The sequence below is a fragment of the Astatotilapia calliptera genome, chromosome 3 (assembly GCF_900246225.1).
Source record: "Astatotilapia calliptera chromosome 3, fAstCal1.2, whole genome shotgun sequence".
Lineage (NCBI taxonomy): Eukaryota > Metazoa > Chordata > Actinopteri > Cichliformes > Cichlidae > Astatotilapia > Astatotilapia calliptera.
In genome coordinates this window covers 292,248-311,709 of record NC_039304.1, presented here as the reverse complement: position 1 = coordinate 311,709, position 19,462 = coordinate 292,248, and the positions used below count along the sequence as shown (strand labels likewise).

Here is a 19,462-nt window from a genome sequence, read left to right as displayed (position 1 = left end):
TGATTGGATGTGCTGTCTTTCTGTAAGACAAATGTAATTTCTGTCCCAGACTAAGGTAAACACAATTCACTCTTGAATCTGAATCTGTCTCCACTATTTGATTTAGTCTTAATATAGTGGGGAAAATTACATGAGAACATGACCTCAGACTGTAGAACACATTTACAGTTACATAAGCTTCGCTGTTTGAGCCTACAGACGTCTATAGTTCTGTAATGTACACTATAGACTCACCAGTTCTCACTGCAGTTCTGATCACTGAGACCACAGCTGATCTTTCGAGGTTAAATTGAATTATTCTAGCTGCCTCAGTCATTGACCCACCATGATTTATGGCGTGGTTGACATCTATTTTTCCAATCTAAAGGGATACTGTTGGTGGTGTCCCTGTTGTTGTCTGTGGCCTGTGTTCTTGATCGCGTTTCCCCAAATCTCTCAAATGAGGCCAAGTTCACCTCTAAGGTGAGGCCCACAACTACCTGGCAAATGTGGAGTTTGTCCCCAGATATTCCTGTGACCACCACACCTTTCTCATTCTGGTTAACCACCTGACTGCTTCCTGTTACAGTGTGTTGTTGTAGATATAACTTAGATGCACTCATATCACAAAGTGAAATCAATCATCAGTAACAAACTGGTGCCATGGAAACTTTCATGACATGGACACTTTCCTGAAAACTATATTTTAAGTGGACTGGAATAGTTATCAGGAATATTTATCAGTTGTATCAGTTGATAGTTAGATAGGGCATTTTAGAACATATATATATATATATATATATATATATATATACACATATATATATATATATATATAAAAAAAAAAAAACACCCAGCACGCCCCTGCGGGCGGTTTATCCTTCAAGCTCGGGTCCTCTACCAGAGGCCTGGGAGCTTGAGGGTCCTGCGCAGTATCTTAGCTGTTCCCAGGACTGCGCTCTTCTGGACAGAGATCTCCGATGTTGTTCCCGGGATCTGCTGGAGCCACTCGCCTAGCTTGGGAGTCACCGCACCTAGTGCTCCGATTACCACGGGGACCACCGTTACCTTCACCCTCCACATCCTCTCGAGCTCTTCTCTGAGCCCTTGGTATTTCTCCAGCTTCTCGTGTTCCTTCTTCCTGATATTGCTGTCATTCGGAACCGCTACATCGATCACTACGGCCGTCTTCTTCTGTTTGTCTACCACCACTATGTCCGGTTGGTTAGCCACCACCATTTTGTCCGTCTGTATCTGGAAGTCCCACAGGATCTTAGCTCGGTCATTCTTCACCACCCTTGGGGGCATCTCCCATTTTGACCTCGGGACTTCCAGGTTATACTCGGCACAGATGTTCCTGTACACTATGCCGGCCACTTGGTTATGGCGTTCCATGTATGCCTTGCCTGCTAGCATCTTGCACCCTGCTGTTATGTGCTGGATTGTCTCTGGGGCATCTTTACACAGCCTGCACCTGGGGTCTTGCCTGGTGTGATAGACCCCAGCCTCTATGGATCTTGTACTCAGAGCTTGTTCTTGTGCTGCCATGATTAGTGCCTCTGTGCTGTCTTTCAGTCCAGCTTTGTCCAGCCACTGGTAGGATTTCTGGATATCAGCCACCTCCTCTATCTGCCGGTGGTACATACCGTGCAGGGGCCTGTCCTTCCATGATGGTTCCTCGTTTCCCTCCTCTTTCTTGGGTTTCTGCTGCCTGAGGTATTCACTGAGCACTCGGTCAGTTGGGGCCATCTTCCCAATGTATTCTTGGATGTTCGTTGTCTCATCCTGGACTGTGGTGCTGACACTCACCAGTCCCCGGCCCCCTTCCTTCCGCTTAGCGTACAGCCTCAGGGTGCTGGACTTGGGGTGAAACCCTCCATGCATGGTAAGGAGCTTTCTTGTCTTTATGTCAGTGGCTTCTATCTCCTCCTTTGGCCAGCCTATTACCCCAGCAGGGTACCTGATCACGGGCAGGGTGTAGGTGTTGATGGCCCGGATCTTGTTCTGACCGTTCAGCTGACTCCTCAGGACTTGCCTGACCCTCTGCAGGTACTTGGTGGTTGCAGCCTTTCTAGCGGCCTCTTCATGGTTCCCATTTGCCTGCGGGATCCCCAGGTACTTGTAACTGTCCTCTATGTCTGCAATGTTGCCTTCTGGTAGTTCAATCCCCTCAGTTCTGACTACCTTCCCTCTCTTTGATACCATCCGACTACACTTCTCCAGTCCGAACGACATTCCAATGTCATTGCTGTATAGCCTGGTAGTGTGGATCAGTGAATCGATGTCTCGTTCACTCTTGGCATACAGCTTGATGTCATCCATGTACAGGAGGTGGCTGACAACTGCTCCGTTCCGTAGTCGGTATCCGTAGCCAGTCTTGTTAATGATCTCACTGAGGGGGTTCAGGCCTATGCAGAACAGCAGTGGGGACAGAGCATCTCCTTGGTAGATCCCGCACTTGATGGTGACTTGTGCTATGGGCTTGGAGTTGGCCTCTAGTGTTGTACGCCACATCCCCATTGAGTTCCTGATGAAGGCTCTTAGGGTCCCATTGATCTTGTACAATTCTAGGCATTCCAGTATCCAGCTGTGGGGCATTGAGTCATAGGCCTTCTTGTAATCAATCCAGGCAGTGCACAGGTTGGTCAGTCTGGTCTTGCAGTCTCGGCTGATTGTTCTGTCTACCAGTAGCTGGTGTTTTGCGCCTCTGGTATTCTTGCCAATTCCTTTCTGTGTCCCGCTCATGTATTGACCCATGTGCCTGTTCATCTTAGCCGATATGATGCCTGACAGGAGCTTCCATGTAGTACTGAGGCAGGTTATTGGTCGGTAGTTGGAGGGGACCGGTCCCTTCTTGGGGTCCTTGGGGATCAGGACCGTCCGGCCTTCAGTTAGCCATTCCGGGCTAACTATATATATATATATATATATATATATATATATTAATCTAACTATGTTTAGATCAAATGTGGAGATTTATGTCTAGACTGGAAGAAACTACATCATATCAGAAAATGATTTCCATCGTAATCACTGCCCTGTAACAGCAGAAAAATAAAGGTTACTTTTATGTACCAAAGCATGAATTAGCGTGATGATAATGACGTCTCAAACTAGGCATAAATGTATTTTTTGTAAATTCATGTGTTTTAAAACCATTAAACCATTCCAAATTTAACTAAGCCTTTAAAAAGAATGTGAAGAAACAACTGTCATGACATTGTCTCTAAATCCTTTATATTGCTCAAGAGATATCAACCGACATTGAAATGATGCCCTGCCATACTTTTGTGTAATACCTCTTTGTGCCACAAGATGATGTAACAAGTCAACACAACCTTATTTTTAACCAGTAAAGCCATTAAAATGCCACAGGGCCAGGAAAGATCATCAAGGTATCTTAAGGAAATGAAAAGAAGAACATTAAAATAATGGAGGGAAAATATGAAATATTTCATAATGTGACATAAAATTATTGTTTCCTCAAAGGACTCTGATTAATTATTAATCATAAGAACCGTGGAGTGTATTTATTGTCACTGATGCCAGCTGTCAGGCTCTTTATTTAAAATTAAATTGCAATTTTATCTTATTGTACCTGCATCTACAGCATGTCACAGTTTCACCACATACATCTACAGTGACTTTGTGTTAGGAGAAATGTGAAATTTCTTGAACTACTTGACGCAATTAATGCATATGCTACGATGTACTTTGTATGCTTCTGTAACTGGGTGCAACAAACCAGAGTAAGTGGACTCACAAAGATTGGACTAACAGGGCAGAGGACATGCATGTTACAGTGGGGGAAATAATTATTTGATGCCCTGCTGAATTTGTAAATTTGCTCAGTTGAAAAGAAATAACATCCTCTAGTGTTTATGGTAGTTTCATTCCATCTGGTGAGAGACATAATACCAACTAAATATCCATTACATATAAGTCATAAATTGATTTCCACATTAATGAGTGAAATATGTCTGTGAAGGTTCTCAGTCATCCAGGTCATCGTAGTCAAAGGAGCTTGCAAAGAAAAGCGTCTGGACTTCTTTAAGTTGCTTGAAGACGTTTCACCTCTCATCCGAGAAGCTTCTTCAGTTCTAAGGTCAAATGGTGGAGAATCCCAGATATAAACCTAGTGGTAGTGACCCCCCACAGAGGGACAAAAGGACCCCCTGATGATCCTCTAGTCGCCTGAGCCAAGGTGGGAAACTGGGTGTGGGTCCCAATCAGCCAGAGTTTCGGGTGTGTTCATTGTGAAACCTGGCCCCACCTTATCATGCGAATTCCTGAGGTCAGATGGCCCAGGATGTGAGTGGGCGTTAAGGCGTCTGGGAAGGGAACTCAAAACTGGATTATAGATGGCAGAGAGTTGGTGTTGTAAACCCCCGCCTCTGTTCAAAGATGGTCGCTCACAGTGGACATAGATGGATTCTTTCACTCCTCTTTCAAACCATCTGTCCTCTCTGTCCAAAATGTGAACATTGGCATCCTCGAAAGAGTGTCCTTTATCCTTAAGATGCAGATGGACTGCTGAGTCTTGTCCTGTGGAGGTGGCTCTTCTGTGTTGTGCCATGCGCTTGTGAAGTGGCTGTTTGGTCTCTCCAATGTAGAGGTCTGAGCATTCCTCGCTGCACTGTCCAGCATACACCACATAATGTATGTGGTGTATGCTGAAATAAGTGTATACTTATTTCAATGAGTGAAATAAGTATTCAATACCCTACAACCCAGCCAGAATTCTGACTCTTATAGACTCCGACAGACTGGATTATGATCAATCAATCATTTAATCAATTGCAAATGGATGTAAACTCCTTATATGTATAAAGCAACCCTGTCCAAACCATCAGTTAATTCCATACTAACCTTGCCACTACCTCGTGCAAGTCCAAAGAGCTCCCAAAGGATGTCAGAGACAAGAGTGTAGACCTGCACAAGGCAGGAATGAACTACAAGACCGATGAGAAGCTTGGTGAGAAGCCTTTCCCACAGTAATAAAACAACGCTCCTGAAGGAAGTTTCAAATACGGCCTACAGTATTCCTGCTCATTTATACTCAGCCTAGCTTACCTTTTTGGAAATTATGGCGAAGTGGACTGCATCGTTTGTAGCTTGCTCCAGTTGCACTGTTGCTGAAGATCGTGTTATTGTTAGTAAGTGCTTTAAATATGTTATATTAGAGACATTATTTCTGATGCCCAGGATGCTACTGTCAAACTACACCAGCCGGTTTAAGACAGAGCTGTTGTGTGAAAGACCTGTAAAACTGTAAAGTCATTCTAATTTTCATATTATTCAAAGATTGCTCCCCATGTATTTTGACATTTAAATAAGCAGCATCGGAGCTCATTCATTAGCATTACTGCCTCAATCTAGGAAGCACCAGGATTGTATTTTTAACATGTGATCTGAACTTTGTGTAAAGTTTTATCTTCTCATTTCATGTTGTTGTCTTTGGTGACTGTCCTCCAATCTCACAGACCTTGAAGACGTTGATTCTTTGCACCTTCATCACTTCATGATACAGTATTTAAGGCTGAGGAAATCCTGTAGTCAGTGACTATACAGAGCTGCCACTGTATCCCTTTTGGGCAGATCACAAAACCTTGGCATAGTTGGGTAGTAAAGCACCTAAACATTAAACAAGTCCAGTTGGCCCTGTTATTTATTAGGTTAAACTTCACTATAACTTATCATCCCAGTTCCCATTATCTAATATAAAGCCAAATGCCTTGTACCACCAACGTGTGGCCACTGATTCTGTCTGGATCATTGGCTGTCTCTCGGTTGGAAGAGTTTGGAAGTCTCTGGCCATCAACGCTCAACAGAATAAACCTGACCTCCCCGTCTCCTCTACATTACATTAGGTATCAGGACATTGTGGTCACAGCCAAATTCTCATGTCATCCTACAAAAGAAATACACAATTGCTTTCCTTCAGACTATTTTTTGTGGCCAATTCTGTTCAAAAATATTTATGAATATGTTTGTCTTTTCTCTTTGTGTCTAAAATTCCATCTCTGCGCTGTGGGGACAGTTTAGATTGCTGCCGACGCTTGTACACGACTAGTCCTACATTGCTCTGGACTTCATGAATGGTCTTGACCATCACTGATCATATTTCTAACGCTGCTCACTTTTTCACTCTGCTCAAGCTCCCATCAGGGCTAGAAACACAGCTGTCTTTCATCCTGTCTTCTTTCTCTCACCACAAAAGCAGATGGCCCTAACCCTGAGCCAGGTTCGGCCGTGAGGCTCCTTCCTGTTAAAAGGGAGTTTTTCCTTCCCACTGTTGCTAAAGTGTTTGCTCATAGAGGGTCACATAATTGTTGGGTTTTTTCTCTGAATGTATTATTGTAGGGTCTACCTTACAATATAAAGCACCTTGAGGGGACTGCTATTGTGATTTGGCGCTGTATAAATAAAACTGTATTGAAACTTAATGGAAACAGCCCTGTTGCTAGAGCACATGTTAACATGGAATTCCTTTGGATATTGTGTCGGTCTGTGGACCCCAGTTTCCTTCTTGGGTGTAGAAGGAGGACTTTGGTTAATTTTTCTTATGGCTTTTACCTCCAGACCAATGGACAAGCAGAGAGAACCAACCAGGAGGATGTGTCATTCCGGTATGTGGCTACTACCAAACAGTGCAAATTACCTGGGTGGAGTAAGCAAACAATTCTACAACCTCCATGGCAGGCTTTCCAAGGCGCTTTCCCCATTCAAAGCTTCAGTGTGTGTGTGTGATGTTTATTTTTTTTCTTTTTCGTGGAACACTGTTACCTAAGCATCAAAGCTGCCATGCATGCAAAAAACAAGATCAAGTGCTAGTTCACCTAATCATATGTCTGGTAAACATTCTTCTTTTTTATGTTTTGGCCACTGTAGTGAAAACTGAATAATGTACAGCATTACTTAGCTGCAACAAGACCAGACAATTCCAACATGTTGTCTACTCTACAGACAAAAATCCTCCAAGCCTTTTTACAGCTGAGATAGTCCCATTATACAAGCTCAGTGAGCCAGCATGCAAAACACCAAGAACTTGGAACCCAACTGGAATGCAATCATTTTGAATATTGCACAAGGGCTTTGTTTAATATTCCACGGCAATGACAAGCTAAAACGTTTGCTGTAAAAACATGACACAGAACTACAACAAGTAGTCCAATTTGGAATAAGCAGAATTTAAAAGAAAACATGCTGCACATCATACCATCACGCCAACTTTTAATAATTGCTCTACGTGGAAAATCACTTACTTACTTCCTTTAGAGCACAAGATGGATTTGAAACCATTAGAGGATCATTAGTTGCTTGGGAACAGGAGAAAAATTGCTGCCTGAGATGACTGGTGAAGAACCCATTTTCATCAATAATATCTGAGTAACCTCAGAGAGAAATGCAGAGAAAGTTGCTCAGTACTGCATGTTTAAATGGGTCATAACTGCTAAGGCTCGTCTTTAAAGTAAACACAAGCTTCCTCTTTTTGGTACAATTTGCATGTTCACATGACAGTGAGGACAAGTATGTGCAGTGCTACACATTCACTGTGTCAACAGGTGTCTGTCAGAATAGATATTTACAGACTGCAGCTCTTGCTACTGAATTGAGGTCCCTGCGTTTATGTCATCAGAGCTAGTTTTTCCCCATATCTATAACATCTACCATCAACCAATCTCTGCTTTTAAGCTGTCAAATCTACTATATAAAACCTCTACAGTGTTCAGTACTTTGTAGAGATACTGAACACTATTCTGAAAGTGTTCAGTATCTCTTTTGCAAATTACCTAAAAATTGCTGCACAAGCAATTTCAATGCTTCTTTTCCTCCTCATGATTTTCATTAAACCTGCATTTTCCATTGTACACATGAAAGAGTGAGTAAAAATACAATAAAGTACAATAAATAAAAATAATACAATGAATAAATAAATAAACAATGTTGATATTGATAGTGTGACAAAGCATTATGTTGGAGTCACTGCAAATGTTATTGCAACTGTTGTTGATTTCATTAACACCAATGAAGCCAACACGGATTAAAAAACACCTCTGCTACTTAACTGACCAGATTAATACTAGAGATGGCACGATACCACTTTTTTATGTCCGATACCGATACGTAATATCGGATCGGTCCATCTCTAATTAATACCGCAGGAGTTTAATCAGCTTGATGCTATACACTGACTAAAAAGTGTTTCTTAAATTTTTTTGAGCAGTATATTGGCATGCTGGACCCATTGGAGTCATCTCTTAAAAATAAAGGGAATGCAGAAGTGAATTAGACTGTCTGCTTCTATACAAGTCTATGGGAAAACAACTTTCTGACTTGACCTCTGTAAACACTTTCCTGATGAGTTTACAGAGATAGAGTTATGGATAAAAACTTAGGTTTGTTTTGGAATAGATGTTCTGTTTGTTTCTTGGGGATATAATCTGTTAAAAGGATTGCAAGACCTTCTGTGGCAAACTAATTTTTCACAGTCAAAATTGCCCCTCCTTCTTACATCTGTTTTTTTGGAACCAAGCAAGAGTGGAAATATTCATTTCTAGGCCTCAAAACAGGACTTCAGAAACCAGTGGATGATGCCTACATTATCACTGGTTGTAGCTACATCCATTTTTTATATTGCTAACGGTTTTCTCCAAAATGTCTCATCCTTTCTAGCTCTTGCAGCATCTCCCTCTTTGTAATCTGAGAATCTCTGAGCTAATGTAGTGATATATCATTCAAATGCCAGTAGAAGAAGACACAATCATATATTTACATACATATAAGTGACCTGCCAAAAAGATACCATAGCGTGGCATGTGCCAGCAGTTAAAAGTTCACTTTTAGCGATTGCTGGCATGAACAAGAGCAAGAGTTTTTGGGAGCAACAGAAGCAGGAGCTGTTTTTAGAGACAAATTGAAACCACTGTACAATTCTGGCCCCGAAACTACGGGGTGCTGTCTATTTCTCATGATTTGGTATATTACACCTCTGTATTAATGGATATGTTACCTTCTGTCTGACATGTCAACTTGAACTGACCCATCAATACAGGTTTTTCCTCAGGTTTTCCTACACATTACACTTTTTTAAAAATTATTCTTACACAACTGTAATATTTTTTTGCATCATATAATATACTAATATACTAATCAGCTATACAATACAAAGCCAAAACATTTATGAAATGTTGCTTGCTTGCAGTGCTCCGCTCTCAGTTTGAAAGAGTAAATAATATGTAACATACTAGTTAACATTTATCGATTAACACTAATATTATAACTTAAAAAAATTATTCACTAAGACTAGTTAAAGGATCTAAAAGTAAACAGCTATATGCTCGCGGACGTATTCACAAGTGAAAAATATACTTTCAGTATATTAAATATAGATGTTAAGGTGTTTCTTCTTTGAAAGCACTCAAGAGTGCTCACAAAGTGAACCAGTCACTGCAGTCAGGTTTCCTAGGTAATTTGTTAGCTGAAAATATGCATCCATACACTAATTCCTCAGTGGAATCTGGTGCTCCATGCTTGCTCTGCTAACTGGGTTAGAGCCAGTGTGGCAGCCTGCAGATGAATAGTCAGCAGAGGGTGTAAGGTAATGTGTTGAGGCAGTGCAGATCCTGGGCATTCATCTTATTCTTCTCTATCTGGGGAGGTCTGCTCCAGATCCTGATATTTTGCTATGTGGCACTTAGCAGAAACCTCTGCCTGGCAGAAACCCAAATATAAAAAGAACCTCCTTTACCACTTATAAAACCTGGTAAAGGTGGACCACATACAGTGGAAAACAAATATTATAACTATAACCATTTTCCATTACAACAATTTTCAAGATTTCCTTGAGTTTGTGCATTATGATTGCAGCTCTATATTCCAAGTGTAGCAACAGTTTGCCATGGGCATCCATTGTTGATTGTCTTTTTCAATTCCCTATGTTAACTTGGAAGATTCCTTTGAGCTTTAGGCCCCAGGAGCCTGTCCTAGCATTCATGACTCTAATTTAGTATGCTTCACTGACCCTGGATGTGATTTTGTCGAAGGTTGGTAAGCTGTAGGGTGAAAGTTTGATTACCTTATTCACATCTTATTGGTCATAAAGTCAGGATTACCCAACAACTACCACTGAAACTATTTGTTTCAGTGACCTTGTCATGAAGTGGGCATGCTCATGGCTCAAACAAGATAAAAACAAATGGAGTTCTGTTTGGTCCAATTGGCATGTTTGCAAACATGTTTGTATTGCAGGTGTTATTCCCTTTGGTCAATAAATAAATTGTTACTGTCTACATTCTCACTAGGTTAATTTTTACTAAAGCTGGGCATAAACTGTGCGATTTTTTTCAGTCGTCTTATTTAGCTCCTGGTCAATCTGTACGATTGAATCGCAGGGGTTAGAAGTTCGTCTGTCACGATGCATGGTCTCACATGCTCTGATGCGACCTGAGTGCTCACACTCTGCGTCCATAACATGAAGGTTATAACACAAAATCTGTCTCTCGTCTCTTTACGTCCGTCCGTCTCTTTTCACGGTTGTTGTGGTCGTGATAATTTTAGGCCACATGGAAAAGGCTCAGATGAGCTTGCCAAAGTTCTAGAAGTTGTGCCTCCATCGCTTGTGTCCAGATCAAAGACTGCACTGTCGTGCTACTCCATCTTTTCACTTCTATTTCTGTGTTTGTGTGTGCACAGTGTGAGAGCTTGCGTTGATACCCCACGAGGGGCGACAGGATTTCAGACATTTCAAACATTTTCTTGCGACCATACGATTGCTGATCGGGAGCTGGTCGTGAGGTGTTAATCGCTTCTCGTTACCCCATGTGTACTATATGATGCACGACACACGATTAAGGCGAAACTCGGGCCGATCCCTAAAACGGTCGCACGACTGAAAAATCGTCTCAAAATGGCCAAAAATCATACAGTGTATGCCAAGCTTAACCAGACTGCTTCCTTTGATTCATGAACTGTCTGTATCTTCAGACTATGGCAGCTATTGATTGTTTTGAGTTGTGCTTGTGCCAGTTTGTAAGACCTAGCAATATCTATTGCTTTGCACAGTATTAATAATTCAAGTATTTATTAGATTTTGCATTTTATAACAGCAAATACAGAGATGCAACAACCAAAAGCAAGAAGCAAACAAACAAAAACAAACAAACAAAATAAATAAATTTAAAAACAACAACAACAAAAAAAAAAAAAACACAACAAAACAAAACAAGTGAGGTTTTAACATATGTTGTATTAAACTCAAATGTCCAAGTCAGGTAGACATGTAGGTGCAAAAATTGTCCCACTGTTCCAGCGCAGCTTCTGTCACATGATGTATTTTTCCCAGCATCTTTTCACATGCAACATTCCCAATCATTCTGTCTTTCCACATTTTAAGCGTTGGAATATGAGAGTCCTTCCAGTGTTCCAAAATGACACGGGCACATGTTACCAATGCAGTACTTAACACTCTAAACTGGTGTTTACTTAATTGCGGCACCTCTCCTTTGTCTCCTAGTAAACATAATTTAGGTGATCTGGGTAGGTTACAAAGTGTCCACCCCTGCAAATAATTCAGTACAGTGTTCCAAACTGGAAAAACCAGCGGGCATTCCCAGAGGGCATGTATCAGAGTACCTTTGGCTTTTTGGCATTTCCAACACAAGTCATCTCTACCAATCCCCATTCTATACAGCCTTGAAGGAGTATAATAGTATCTGTTAAGAATTTTGTATTGAATAAATTTTCCCCTGGCTTCCCTAATGTATAATCCATTGTTCGACAATATAGAATCCCATGTATCTTCATCCATTGTATTGCTTTGCACAGTATTAAATCAGAACTGGCACTTAGCAACCTCTGACAAACACCATGCAATCCCTTATCATCTCATTACTGTTAGCTGCAGTCCTAAGTGTGTCACAAACTGTTCATAAGGTTTGCTGTCTCCCTGTACCTTTTAAATGTCATTTTATATCATGTAAATATGACGTTAGACTTTGTCATTACAAATACATAAGGATTAATATTATTGCCCCTAGTGCATTTATTGTTTTTGCTGAAATTGATGTTCTTGAAACTTTATAAATTTAATATTAATAAATCTAATAATCTGTTAAATTTTGACAAAAATGTTTTAAAAATGTTCTGAAAGTGTCCATGTATAGTATTTTATTCACCAGAACAGGATAACATAACAACTTTTTTTAAACACACATAAAGGGCTATCCAGGTGAGGGCACAGCCTATACCAACCACAACAGTCCAGTAGGAACAGTAACCTTATTATACACATGGGATTTTGGGTTAGATCACCAGCTCACTGCCCTCATCATTTCTGCTGATGCTGTGGGAGTCAGCTGGTTCTGGCAGCAAGTCAATAAAATGACACTAATTTGTGGCTGAACCTAAGTCATTATGGTCTTGTGTGGCAGGCCAAACATTTAGCACATAAAAGTCGCATAATAAAGTGTTGGGAAAAACGGTACAATATCAGTTTCCATTCAAATTTCTGAAGCAAAAGTTTTTACAAATTACTATGACATAAAATAAAGGAACAGCATCCCATTGTGGCTATACTACTCAAATGAAAGGAATAAGTGGTGGATATAGTTTTAGAAGGATCTTGGAAAAGTAAGTATGACTTTGCTGTTTCTAATATTCTAATTTTGTTCTATATAAACTTCATCTAAAGCTGAATATTTATATCCAATCTGCCCAAGGTCAGCAGATATTTTTAAATATTATATATAATTACTATTATTTTTAATATAATAATTTATGTAAGACCTGTATTACATTTTTGAAGTTCTGAGTGCTTGTTCCTTATTACCAGTGATCTACAGCAGGCGTGACTATAAATCTTCATCTCTAACAGTCAAGGGACGACTCTGGCCAGGGTCATAATAAGCTATCCTTTGATTCACCTTCCTTTCATGGACTTGATTCTGTTTATTCTCCCCATTCACAGATTCAGTGAATCTATTACCCAGCTCACATAAACGCAAAGGCGCCTGGCTGGCTGACACTTCACCTCTGCAGCGGAAACTTGTCCTAGAGTCAGGCTCTGTGCTGTTATATCTTTTGAAAGGTACCGTGGAGAACCGCCTCTAAGTGTAAATCACGTTTTGACACTGTGCTCCATTAAAGGTTTTCTAAAGCTTGAGTGAAAAACAGATATTTTAAAGTGTAAAACAGAATTGTAAAAATACAGTATTGCTCTTAATGAGTAAGGCTCTTAAGATATGGGTGAAAACTGTGAGTATTAATAACTTTTACACATCTGTTCATTTCATTCTCTCTTTCTCTCATCAAAATGCAGTTTTTGTTTTAATCTCATCTTGGAGATGGCTTGGAATAGCTCTCATCCTAAAATGGAAACTTGGGATCCACAGAACGGGAACTTTGCTCCATTAGTGTCACCTCCAGAGGGAATAGGTGACTCGTGTAACCTCAACAAACCAAAAGAAGAGAGGAAGAAGAGGATTGGGTGAAAGAAGGCACTGGAAACGTGAACCAAAGAACACAAATACAAACTTGTGCCAACACTTGTCCATATTCAAACAAGGCCTATATGTAAACCTTTGATCCTACTTTTTTCTTTCCTTCTTCATTATGTAATTGTTGCTCCTGGAGTGACGAAAAGCACATGGCCTTTGCTTACATGTTCCTATTATAAAGCAATAACTTCCAAGCTGGGCAAGCTCAATCTAAATCTAGCTGAAGAGCAGGGCCATTAATCAAACTGTTACACCCGAAAGGATCTGCACCCGCTAGAGGGAGGGAGAGAGAGAAAGCAAATATATTCTTCTATAAACACATATGACTGTTGAAACCAAGCACACCATTGTTTTTCTTGTGACATTACCAATAAGTTTGATGTGTCACATGGCCCTCTTCCTATTGAAAAAACAAAAGTTGTATCCATGATGGCCGACTTCTAAATGGCCACCATGGTCACCACCCATCTTGAGGAGTTCACATAATGTGCCACAAACAGGACTTAAATATCACCGACCATTCCCATTTTATTACGGTGTATCCATATAAATGGCCCACCCTGTAGAATATGTTGAGTTATCACCTTTTAAACGTGTTAACACCGCCATGTTAATAAGGAGCCATTTTACATATCCAGCAAACTTGAAACAAGAACAGAAAAATACACATTTTAGGCAAATTCTTAAGCCACAGAAACCAAGACAGAAATTTCTTTGTAGTTTTTCTGAGGGTTGGGAGAAAAGAAACCACTTACCACCAGTGTTGGGACTAACGCGTTATTAAGTAACGCGTTACAGTAACTACGTTATTATTGTGGTAACGAGCACGGTAACTAGTTATTATGCCAAAACCGGGAACACGTTACTCGTTACTGGGATTTAGATAGGCTCGTTATTCGTTACTTCGTGTGGTGGCTATCGCGGAGCTTCCACAGATTCAGTAACATTAGCGAGTGGAGGAAGCCAGCAGGTGGATGAAGGAAAAGGGAGGCAAGAGGAGAGACCCGAAGCGGCCGCTGGTCCGAGAGTGTCAGGTGAACAGAACTTCAGGTAAGTAGTTATTACCTGCAGTCCATCTGGGTCAGATATGAACCAAGTTTAGGTGGAGTTTATTTTCGTTATGCTGACTTTTTCTAGCTAGCATGACGGAGTTTCTATAAACAACAGCAGCACGTTTGATCAGCTGTTGTTAGAATTTATTTAATATTAATTTCTAGTATCAGCTGATGTTTGCTGGAGCCACAGCTGTAAACCTGCTGGTCATGATATCGGTTTGGTTATGTGATGAGAGGGAAACATGAAGATGAAACCAGGAGATGTCCTTACTGAATCATCAGAGCTCAACAGGTGATGGAGAAACAGGTTTACCTTTTAGGTGACATGAATGAGTTGAAGGGAAGTTATGAACTGTTTCTGAGAGATAAATAACACCAGGATCCTTTTTTACATAGCTGACAGCTGGTAACTGTGCAGGGGCGGGTCTAGCAAAGTGTTGCCAGGGGTCCATGTAGGGCATTAACAGGGAAAGGGGGGCACAAAGAAATACTTTTCTTTCTTATTCTCATTTAAAATGTCTCACTTTTAAAAAAATAATTATCTGAGTCTTACAACAAACGATTGATAGATTGATGCATATATACCATCAGAACAGTGTACATCACTGTCACAACAGCGTTTATTTTCATTCAAAGGCTTTATGATTTTTCCTATAATGGTGGGCCGGCCTCTAGTCAAAATGCCCGGGACGATTTTTTTGTCCCAGTCCATCTGCAGTCTGGTGTTACCTACATCTTCCTATTCAGAAGGCAGAATTTCTGAGTTCTGAGTACAATCGAAAGCACCACGACTGCAGTTTTTGTGTTGGATGTAAAAAGCAGGCTAGGATAGAATCAGGCGTGGGATTTCTCTCGTGGAAATGTGCACATTATTCTTTCCTTTCTATTGGTAGGTGGCACAGTGCACTTGTGGCATGTAAGCAAGCTAGAAGACTGGCAGTCTGGCTGGGTATCCAGTTACGGAAGCAACACATTAACAAGAGAATTCTGAGTAAAACCAAAGTTACTTTCCCTAGTAACTAGTTACTCTGAAAGTAACGAGTAACTTGAAGTAACTGAGTTACTTTTGCTAGAAGTAACTAGTAATGTAACTAAGTTACTAATTTAAAGTAACTTACCCAACACTGCTTACCACATACCAGAACTGTCAAGTTGCTGAATGTACTGTTACTGTAAAATTACTACACTTAACAAACTTATCAGCATTGCTCTTAAGTGTTTATTGGTGAACATGACAACAAAGGCTGTAGTCCTGGTCTAATAGAGGTGCAAAAAATAATATTATGCAGATTTTACTCAGGAAATAAAGATTCTTAGCATGCATTGTTTACTGGATACTTGCAAGATAACCAACTTTCTCTAACTCATAGTCTCTCTCTTTGCTAACTTTGCTACCTTGTAGTTCAGAGCAACAGCAGACGAGAGCGGAAAGAGCCGCAAGATGTTTACAATCCTATAATGTTGTGCAAACCTGATAGCAGGCAATTTTACAACAAGATGCTCCACATTTTGTATGGTGTATTATTTCATCTGTTGTAATATGTATATACATATACATATATATATATATATATATATATATATATATATATATATATATATATATATATACATATATATATATATATATATATATATACATAAATTAATGTTACAAGTGGTTCTGTCACTCTCATCTTGTGGTTGTGGTATTGCGAATTAGTTAATGAAGCAAATTCAAATGAAGCTCTCAATCTTTTGAACAGCTCAGCTGGATACTAACCATCACTTTAGAGGTTGAAAATGTTTCCACTTTGCCTTGTTTGCCACGATTCTTAATATATCTCCACTGTACACAAATCTACACTCAGCACTAACCACCCCAATGCTCTACTTTAAAAAAAACAAACCTCTAAAAGAGCATCAAAGATCTCAGCAGATAAGCATTAATGTCTTGTGTAGTAAAACCAAAGCAAAAAGGCCTCTTGAGATATTTTCACCACTAAGTAGGCCAAATTGCAGAACGAGGAGCAGGAGCAGAGGCCTTATATAGTCAGAACAAACTCATGCTTGACTTTAAGAACTCAGCACACTTGTGTTGTTAACCTCAGTGATAAGTTATCAGAACTAATGACTTATTTTAGTGGCTAAGAGGGGAAAATGTGGGGAAAAAAATAAGATGTCTGGTGTTTATGTGTGTTAAGTTATAGAAGATAGAAAGAATGTGACCTTGAAATGGTGAAAAAGAAACCAAAAGCAGAGGGGACAGAGACAGGGGACAGATGGAGAATACAAAAATAAAACCAACCGGTAAGCCAGTCAAATTCTCCACTTCCCTTCAGACTCTCCATTTCCAATCATAGTAGTCCACTCTTTAAAGAAGGGAAAGGGGGTCAAAGGTGAGGATTTCCTGGCTGTCTTTCAAGCTTGGTCCCCTAGTCCCTGGACTCAGTTCAGATTCATCCCAGAAGTCCCACGACCTCGTTGGAAGTGGTGCCGTACGACGCAGGACTGTGGGATTTGCACAGACCTTTCTTTTTTTTCAAGGGACAGCATGTGTTTGTTAATGTTAGCTTCTGTGGGCGGCTACGGTAAGACATGAAAAATCATCCAAGAGGAGGGGCTGTCAAAGTGTGAGAGCTGACAGACTCAGCCTGGCACTCTACTAAAGCCACACTACTAGAGGACAAACAGTTGGAACAAGAAAGAAAGAAAGAAAGAAAGAAAGAAAGACTTACTGACAGTACTTAAAATTCCCCTTTGCAGCTGTGAGGCAGCAGTTTTGTGTTTTTTAATAAATGCCAAAACCACTTTTCTTTCAGGGTGTTGTAAAAATGTCTCAGAAAGAGTTACACTCAGATTGTTCCATGATGTAGTCAATTATAGTAACAAGTATATTCAAGTAACTGTCACACACAGCATGAGCGCTCTGTTTCACCACAGAGTGTCGCACACAAACTCTTCCACTTCCTTACAAACCACTCCTTCCTCCATCACTCTCTTCAACACACACAAAACAGTGAACTCTCCCATGGTTCAATGTGGCTGCGGTCTGTCTAAATGGGCAACCCCCATCCTCACTCATGCATTGTACTTACCCCATGGCAGTGGAAAGATGTCTTTGTGGCTCCACTTAGCAACCTCAGTCTCAAACTCTTATGCACATGCACTGATGGAGCCTACCAGGGGGTTTCCTTTGCTGGTTTCTCCCACTGTTTTTATCTTCACCCTCCTTTCTCTGGCTTCAGCTGTATCCTATTTTGGAATTAGGGAAGAGAGAAAAAAAATGAATAATAAAATTGTCAGAAAGCAAGCAAGGGAAGTAGAAATAGGATCAAAATATTTTCTCACAGTGTCCCAAGCCAGGGACCTTACTGTGACACCAGTATCCCTTCCAAACGTGCCTCTTTTTTCTTCCCTTCTCCTCCTTCGCTCCAGCTTGAACACTGTGCAGGCCCACAAAGAGGCTGCCCTCACTTTTCCAATTTTATCCTGTGACAGGGATTCTCCAGTGACTTTGGCTCTCACTGTCCTTTGTTTTCCCAAAACTGCGGCAGTTTTAAAACCCACAAAAGTTTGAGCAATAAAAAAATAACACATTTCCTTTGTAGCATTCATGGCTTTTCTATATTCCAACTAAATCTTACAACTGTCTGGCAACAATACTACTTATATTTTATAGTTCATGGGAACTGATCAAAAGATAAGATAAGATAACCTTTATTAGACTCTTCAAAGTAACTTTTGAACGCTAAATTATCTCATATTTCCTTGACGTCATTAGCAAATCTCCTAATTATCTCCTAATTATGCAACTTACAGTGGAATTAACTGGAAAATAAAATTAAATGCTGGTATGAAAATGTTGATAATACTCCACTACATCTTTAATTGAACCCTGGTGATCAAGGATTCTTCAATTCTTGTTGATTTGAATAAGTTTCAGTTATTGAGGGCTAAAGCCTTCTCAAAACTAAATGACTTGGAAAATAAGGCCTTAGTTATCAGCCCTTCACACCTCCCAGCGGAAATTTTGTGATCTTGGTTCACCCCACCAAACCTTTACTTTTCCTCCTTCAAATCGTCTTGATGCATGCTCAATCATTCAGGTAAGTAAATCCCCAAAAGTTGATTCTGTTCATCTGGACGTAGCGTTTTCAGTGGGAGAAACATTTCGTCACTCATCCAAGTGACTTCTTCAGTCCCAGCTGACTGCAGGTTTCCCCAGACTTATAAACAGTACATTTGCATAATGACTGAAACCAGCCCACTGAAGGAACAATGGGCTGGGAGGTCAGTTCCTTAAACATTAATATGCAGGTTGCTGTTTATAAGATTGGGGAAAGAACGGGAATTCACTTGGATGAGTGACAACATGTTTCTCCCGCTGAAAACGCTACGTCTACGTTTATCTTCAAACTGCTCAGCCTGACCTGTCCCTCTGATATAGTTATTTCTAATCTTGTCCCTCCTGTCAATCCCAATGAAAATCATCATTTCTGCCACCTCAATCTTCACTTCCTGTCTTTAGTCAGCAGCACCATGTCCAAACCATACATCATAGTACGTTTCACGACAATCTTCTCTCAAAAACTCTCTTCTTCACCTCTGTTGTGCACAGTGCCTTGCTGACCACAGGTATTTAAACTAATCAGCTTTCACTCTTTCTGCTCTTTAACTATTACACCAGCCTCTGTCTTCTTCGCATACATGTACATGCTTCTGTTGACTCGTTCATCTTCTCTCAAGAACATGCCTCCACCTCTACAGATTCTCATCTGTCAACACCAAACACTCACTGCAGATCATAGTGTTGTCTGTCTGATCATCACCACTGCAACCAAGAAGGGGCTCAGAGCTGATTTCTCCCCCCAATCCACACCTGACCACACATGTACCACCCTCACATTTTTTTAAATCTTTATTGTTATATCCAATCACCCTTCTTTCCAT

At 40.4% G+C, this 19,462-nt stretch overlaps 1 protein-coding gene across 1 annotated transcript in view; it reads right to left on the bottom strand.

Moving 5' to 3' along the window:
* Positions 1 to 17,655, bottom strand: part of pde5ab (phosphodiesterase 5A, cGMP-specific, b) — a 104,642-nt gene extending 86,987 nt beyond the window's left edge. The window contains exon 1 of the mRNA XM_026158155.1: positions 17,608 to 17,655. Coding sequence (XP_026013940.1) covers positions 17,608 to 17,612 — 5 coding nt within the window. The 5' untranslated portion in view covers positions 17,613 to 17,655. The remainder of the gene's footprint in view (positions 1 to 17,607) is intronic.
* Between the last annotated feature and the right edge of the window lie 1,807 nt (positions 17,656 to 19,462).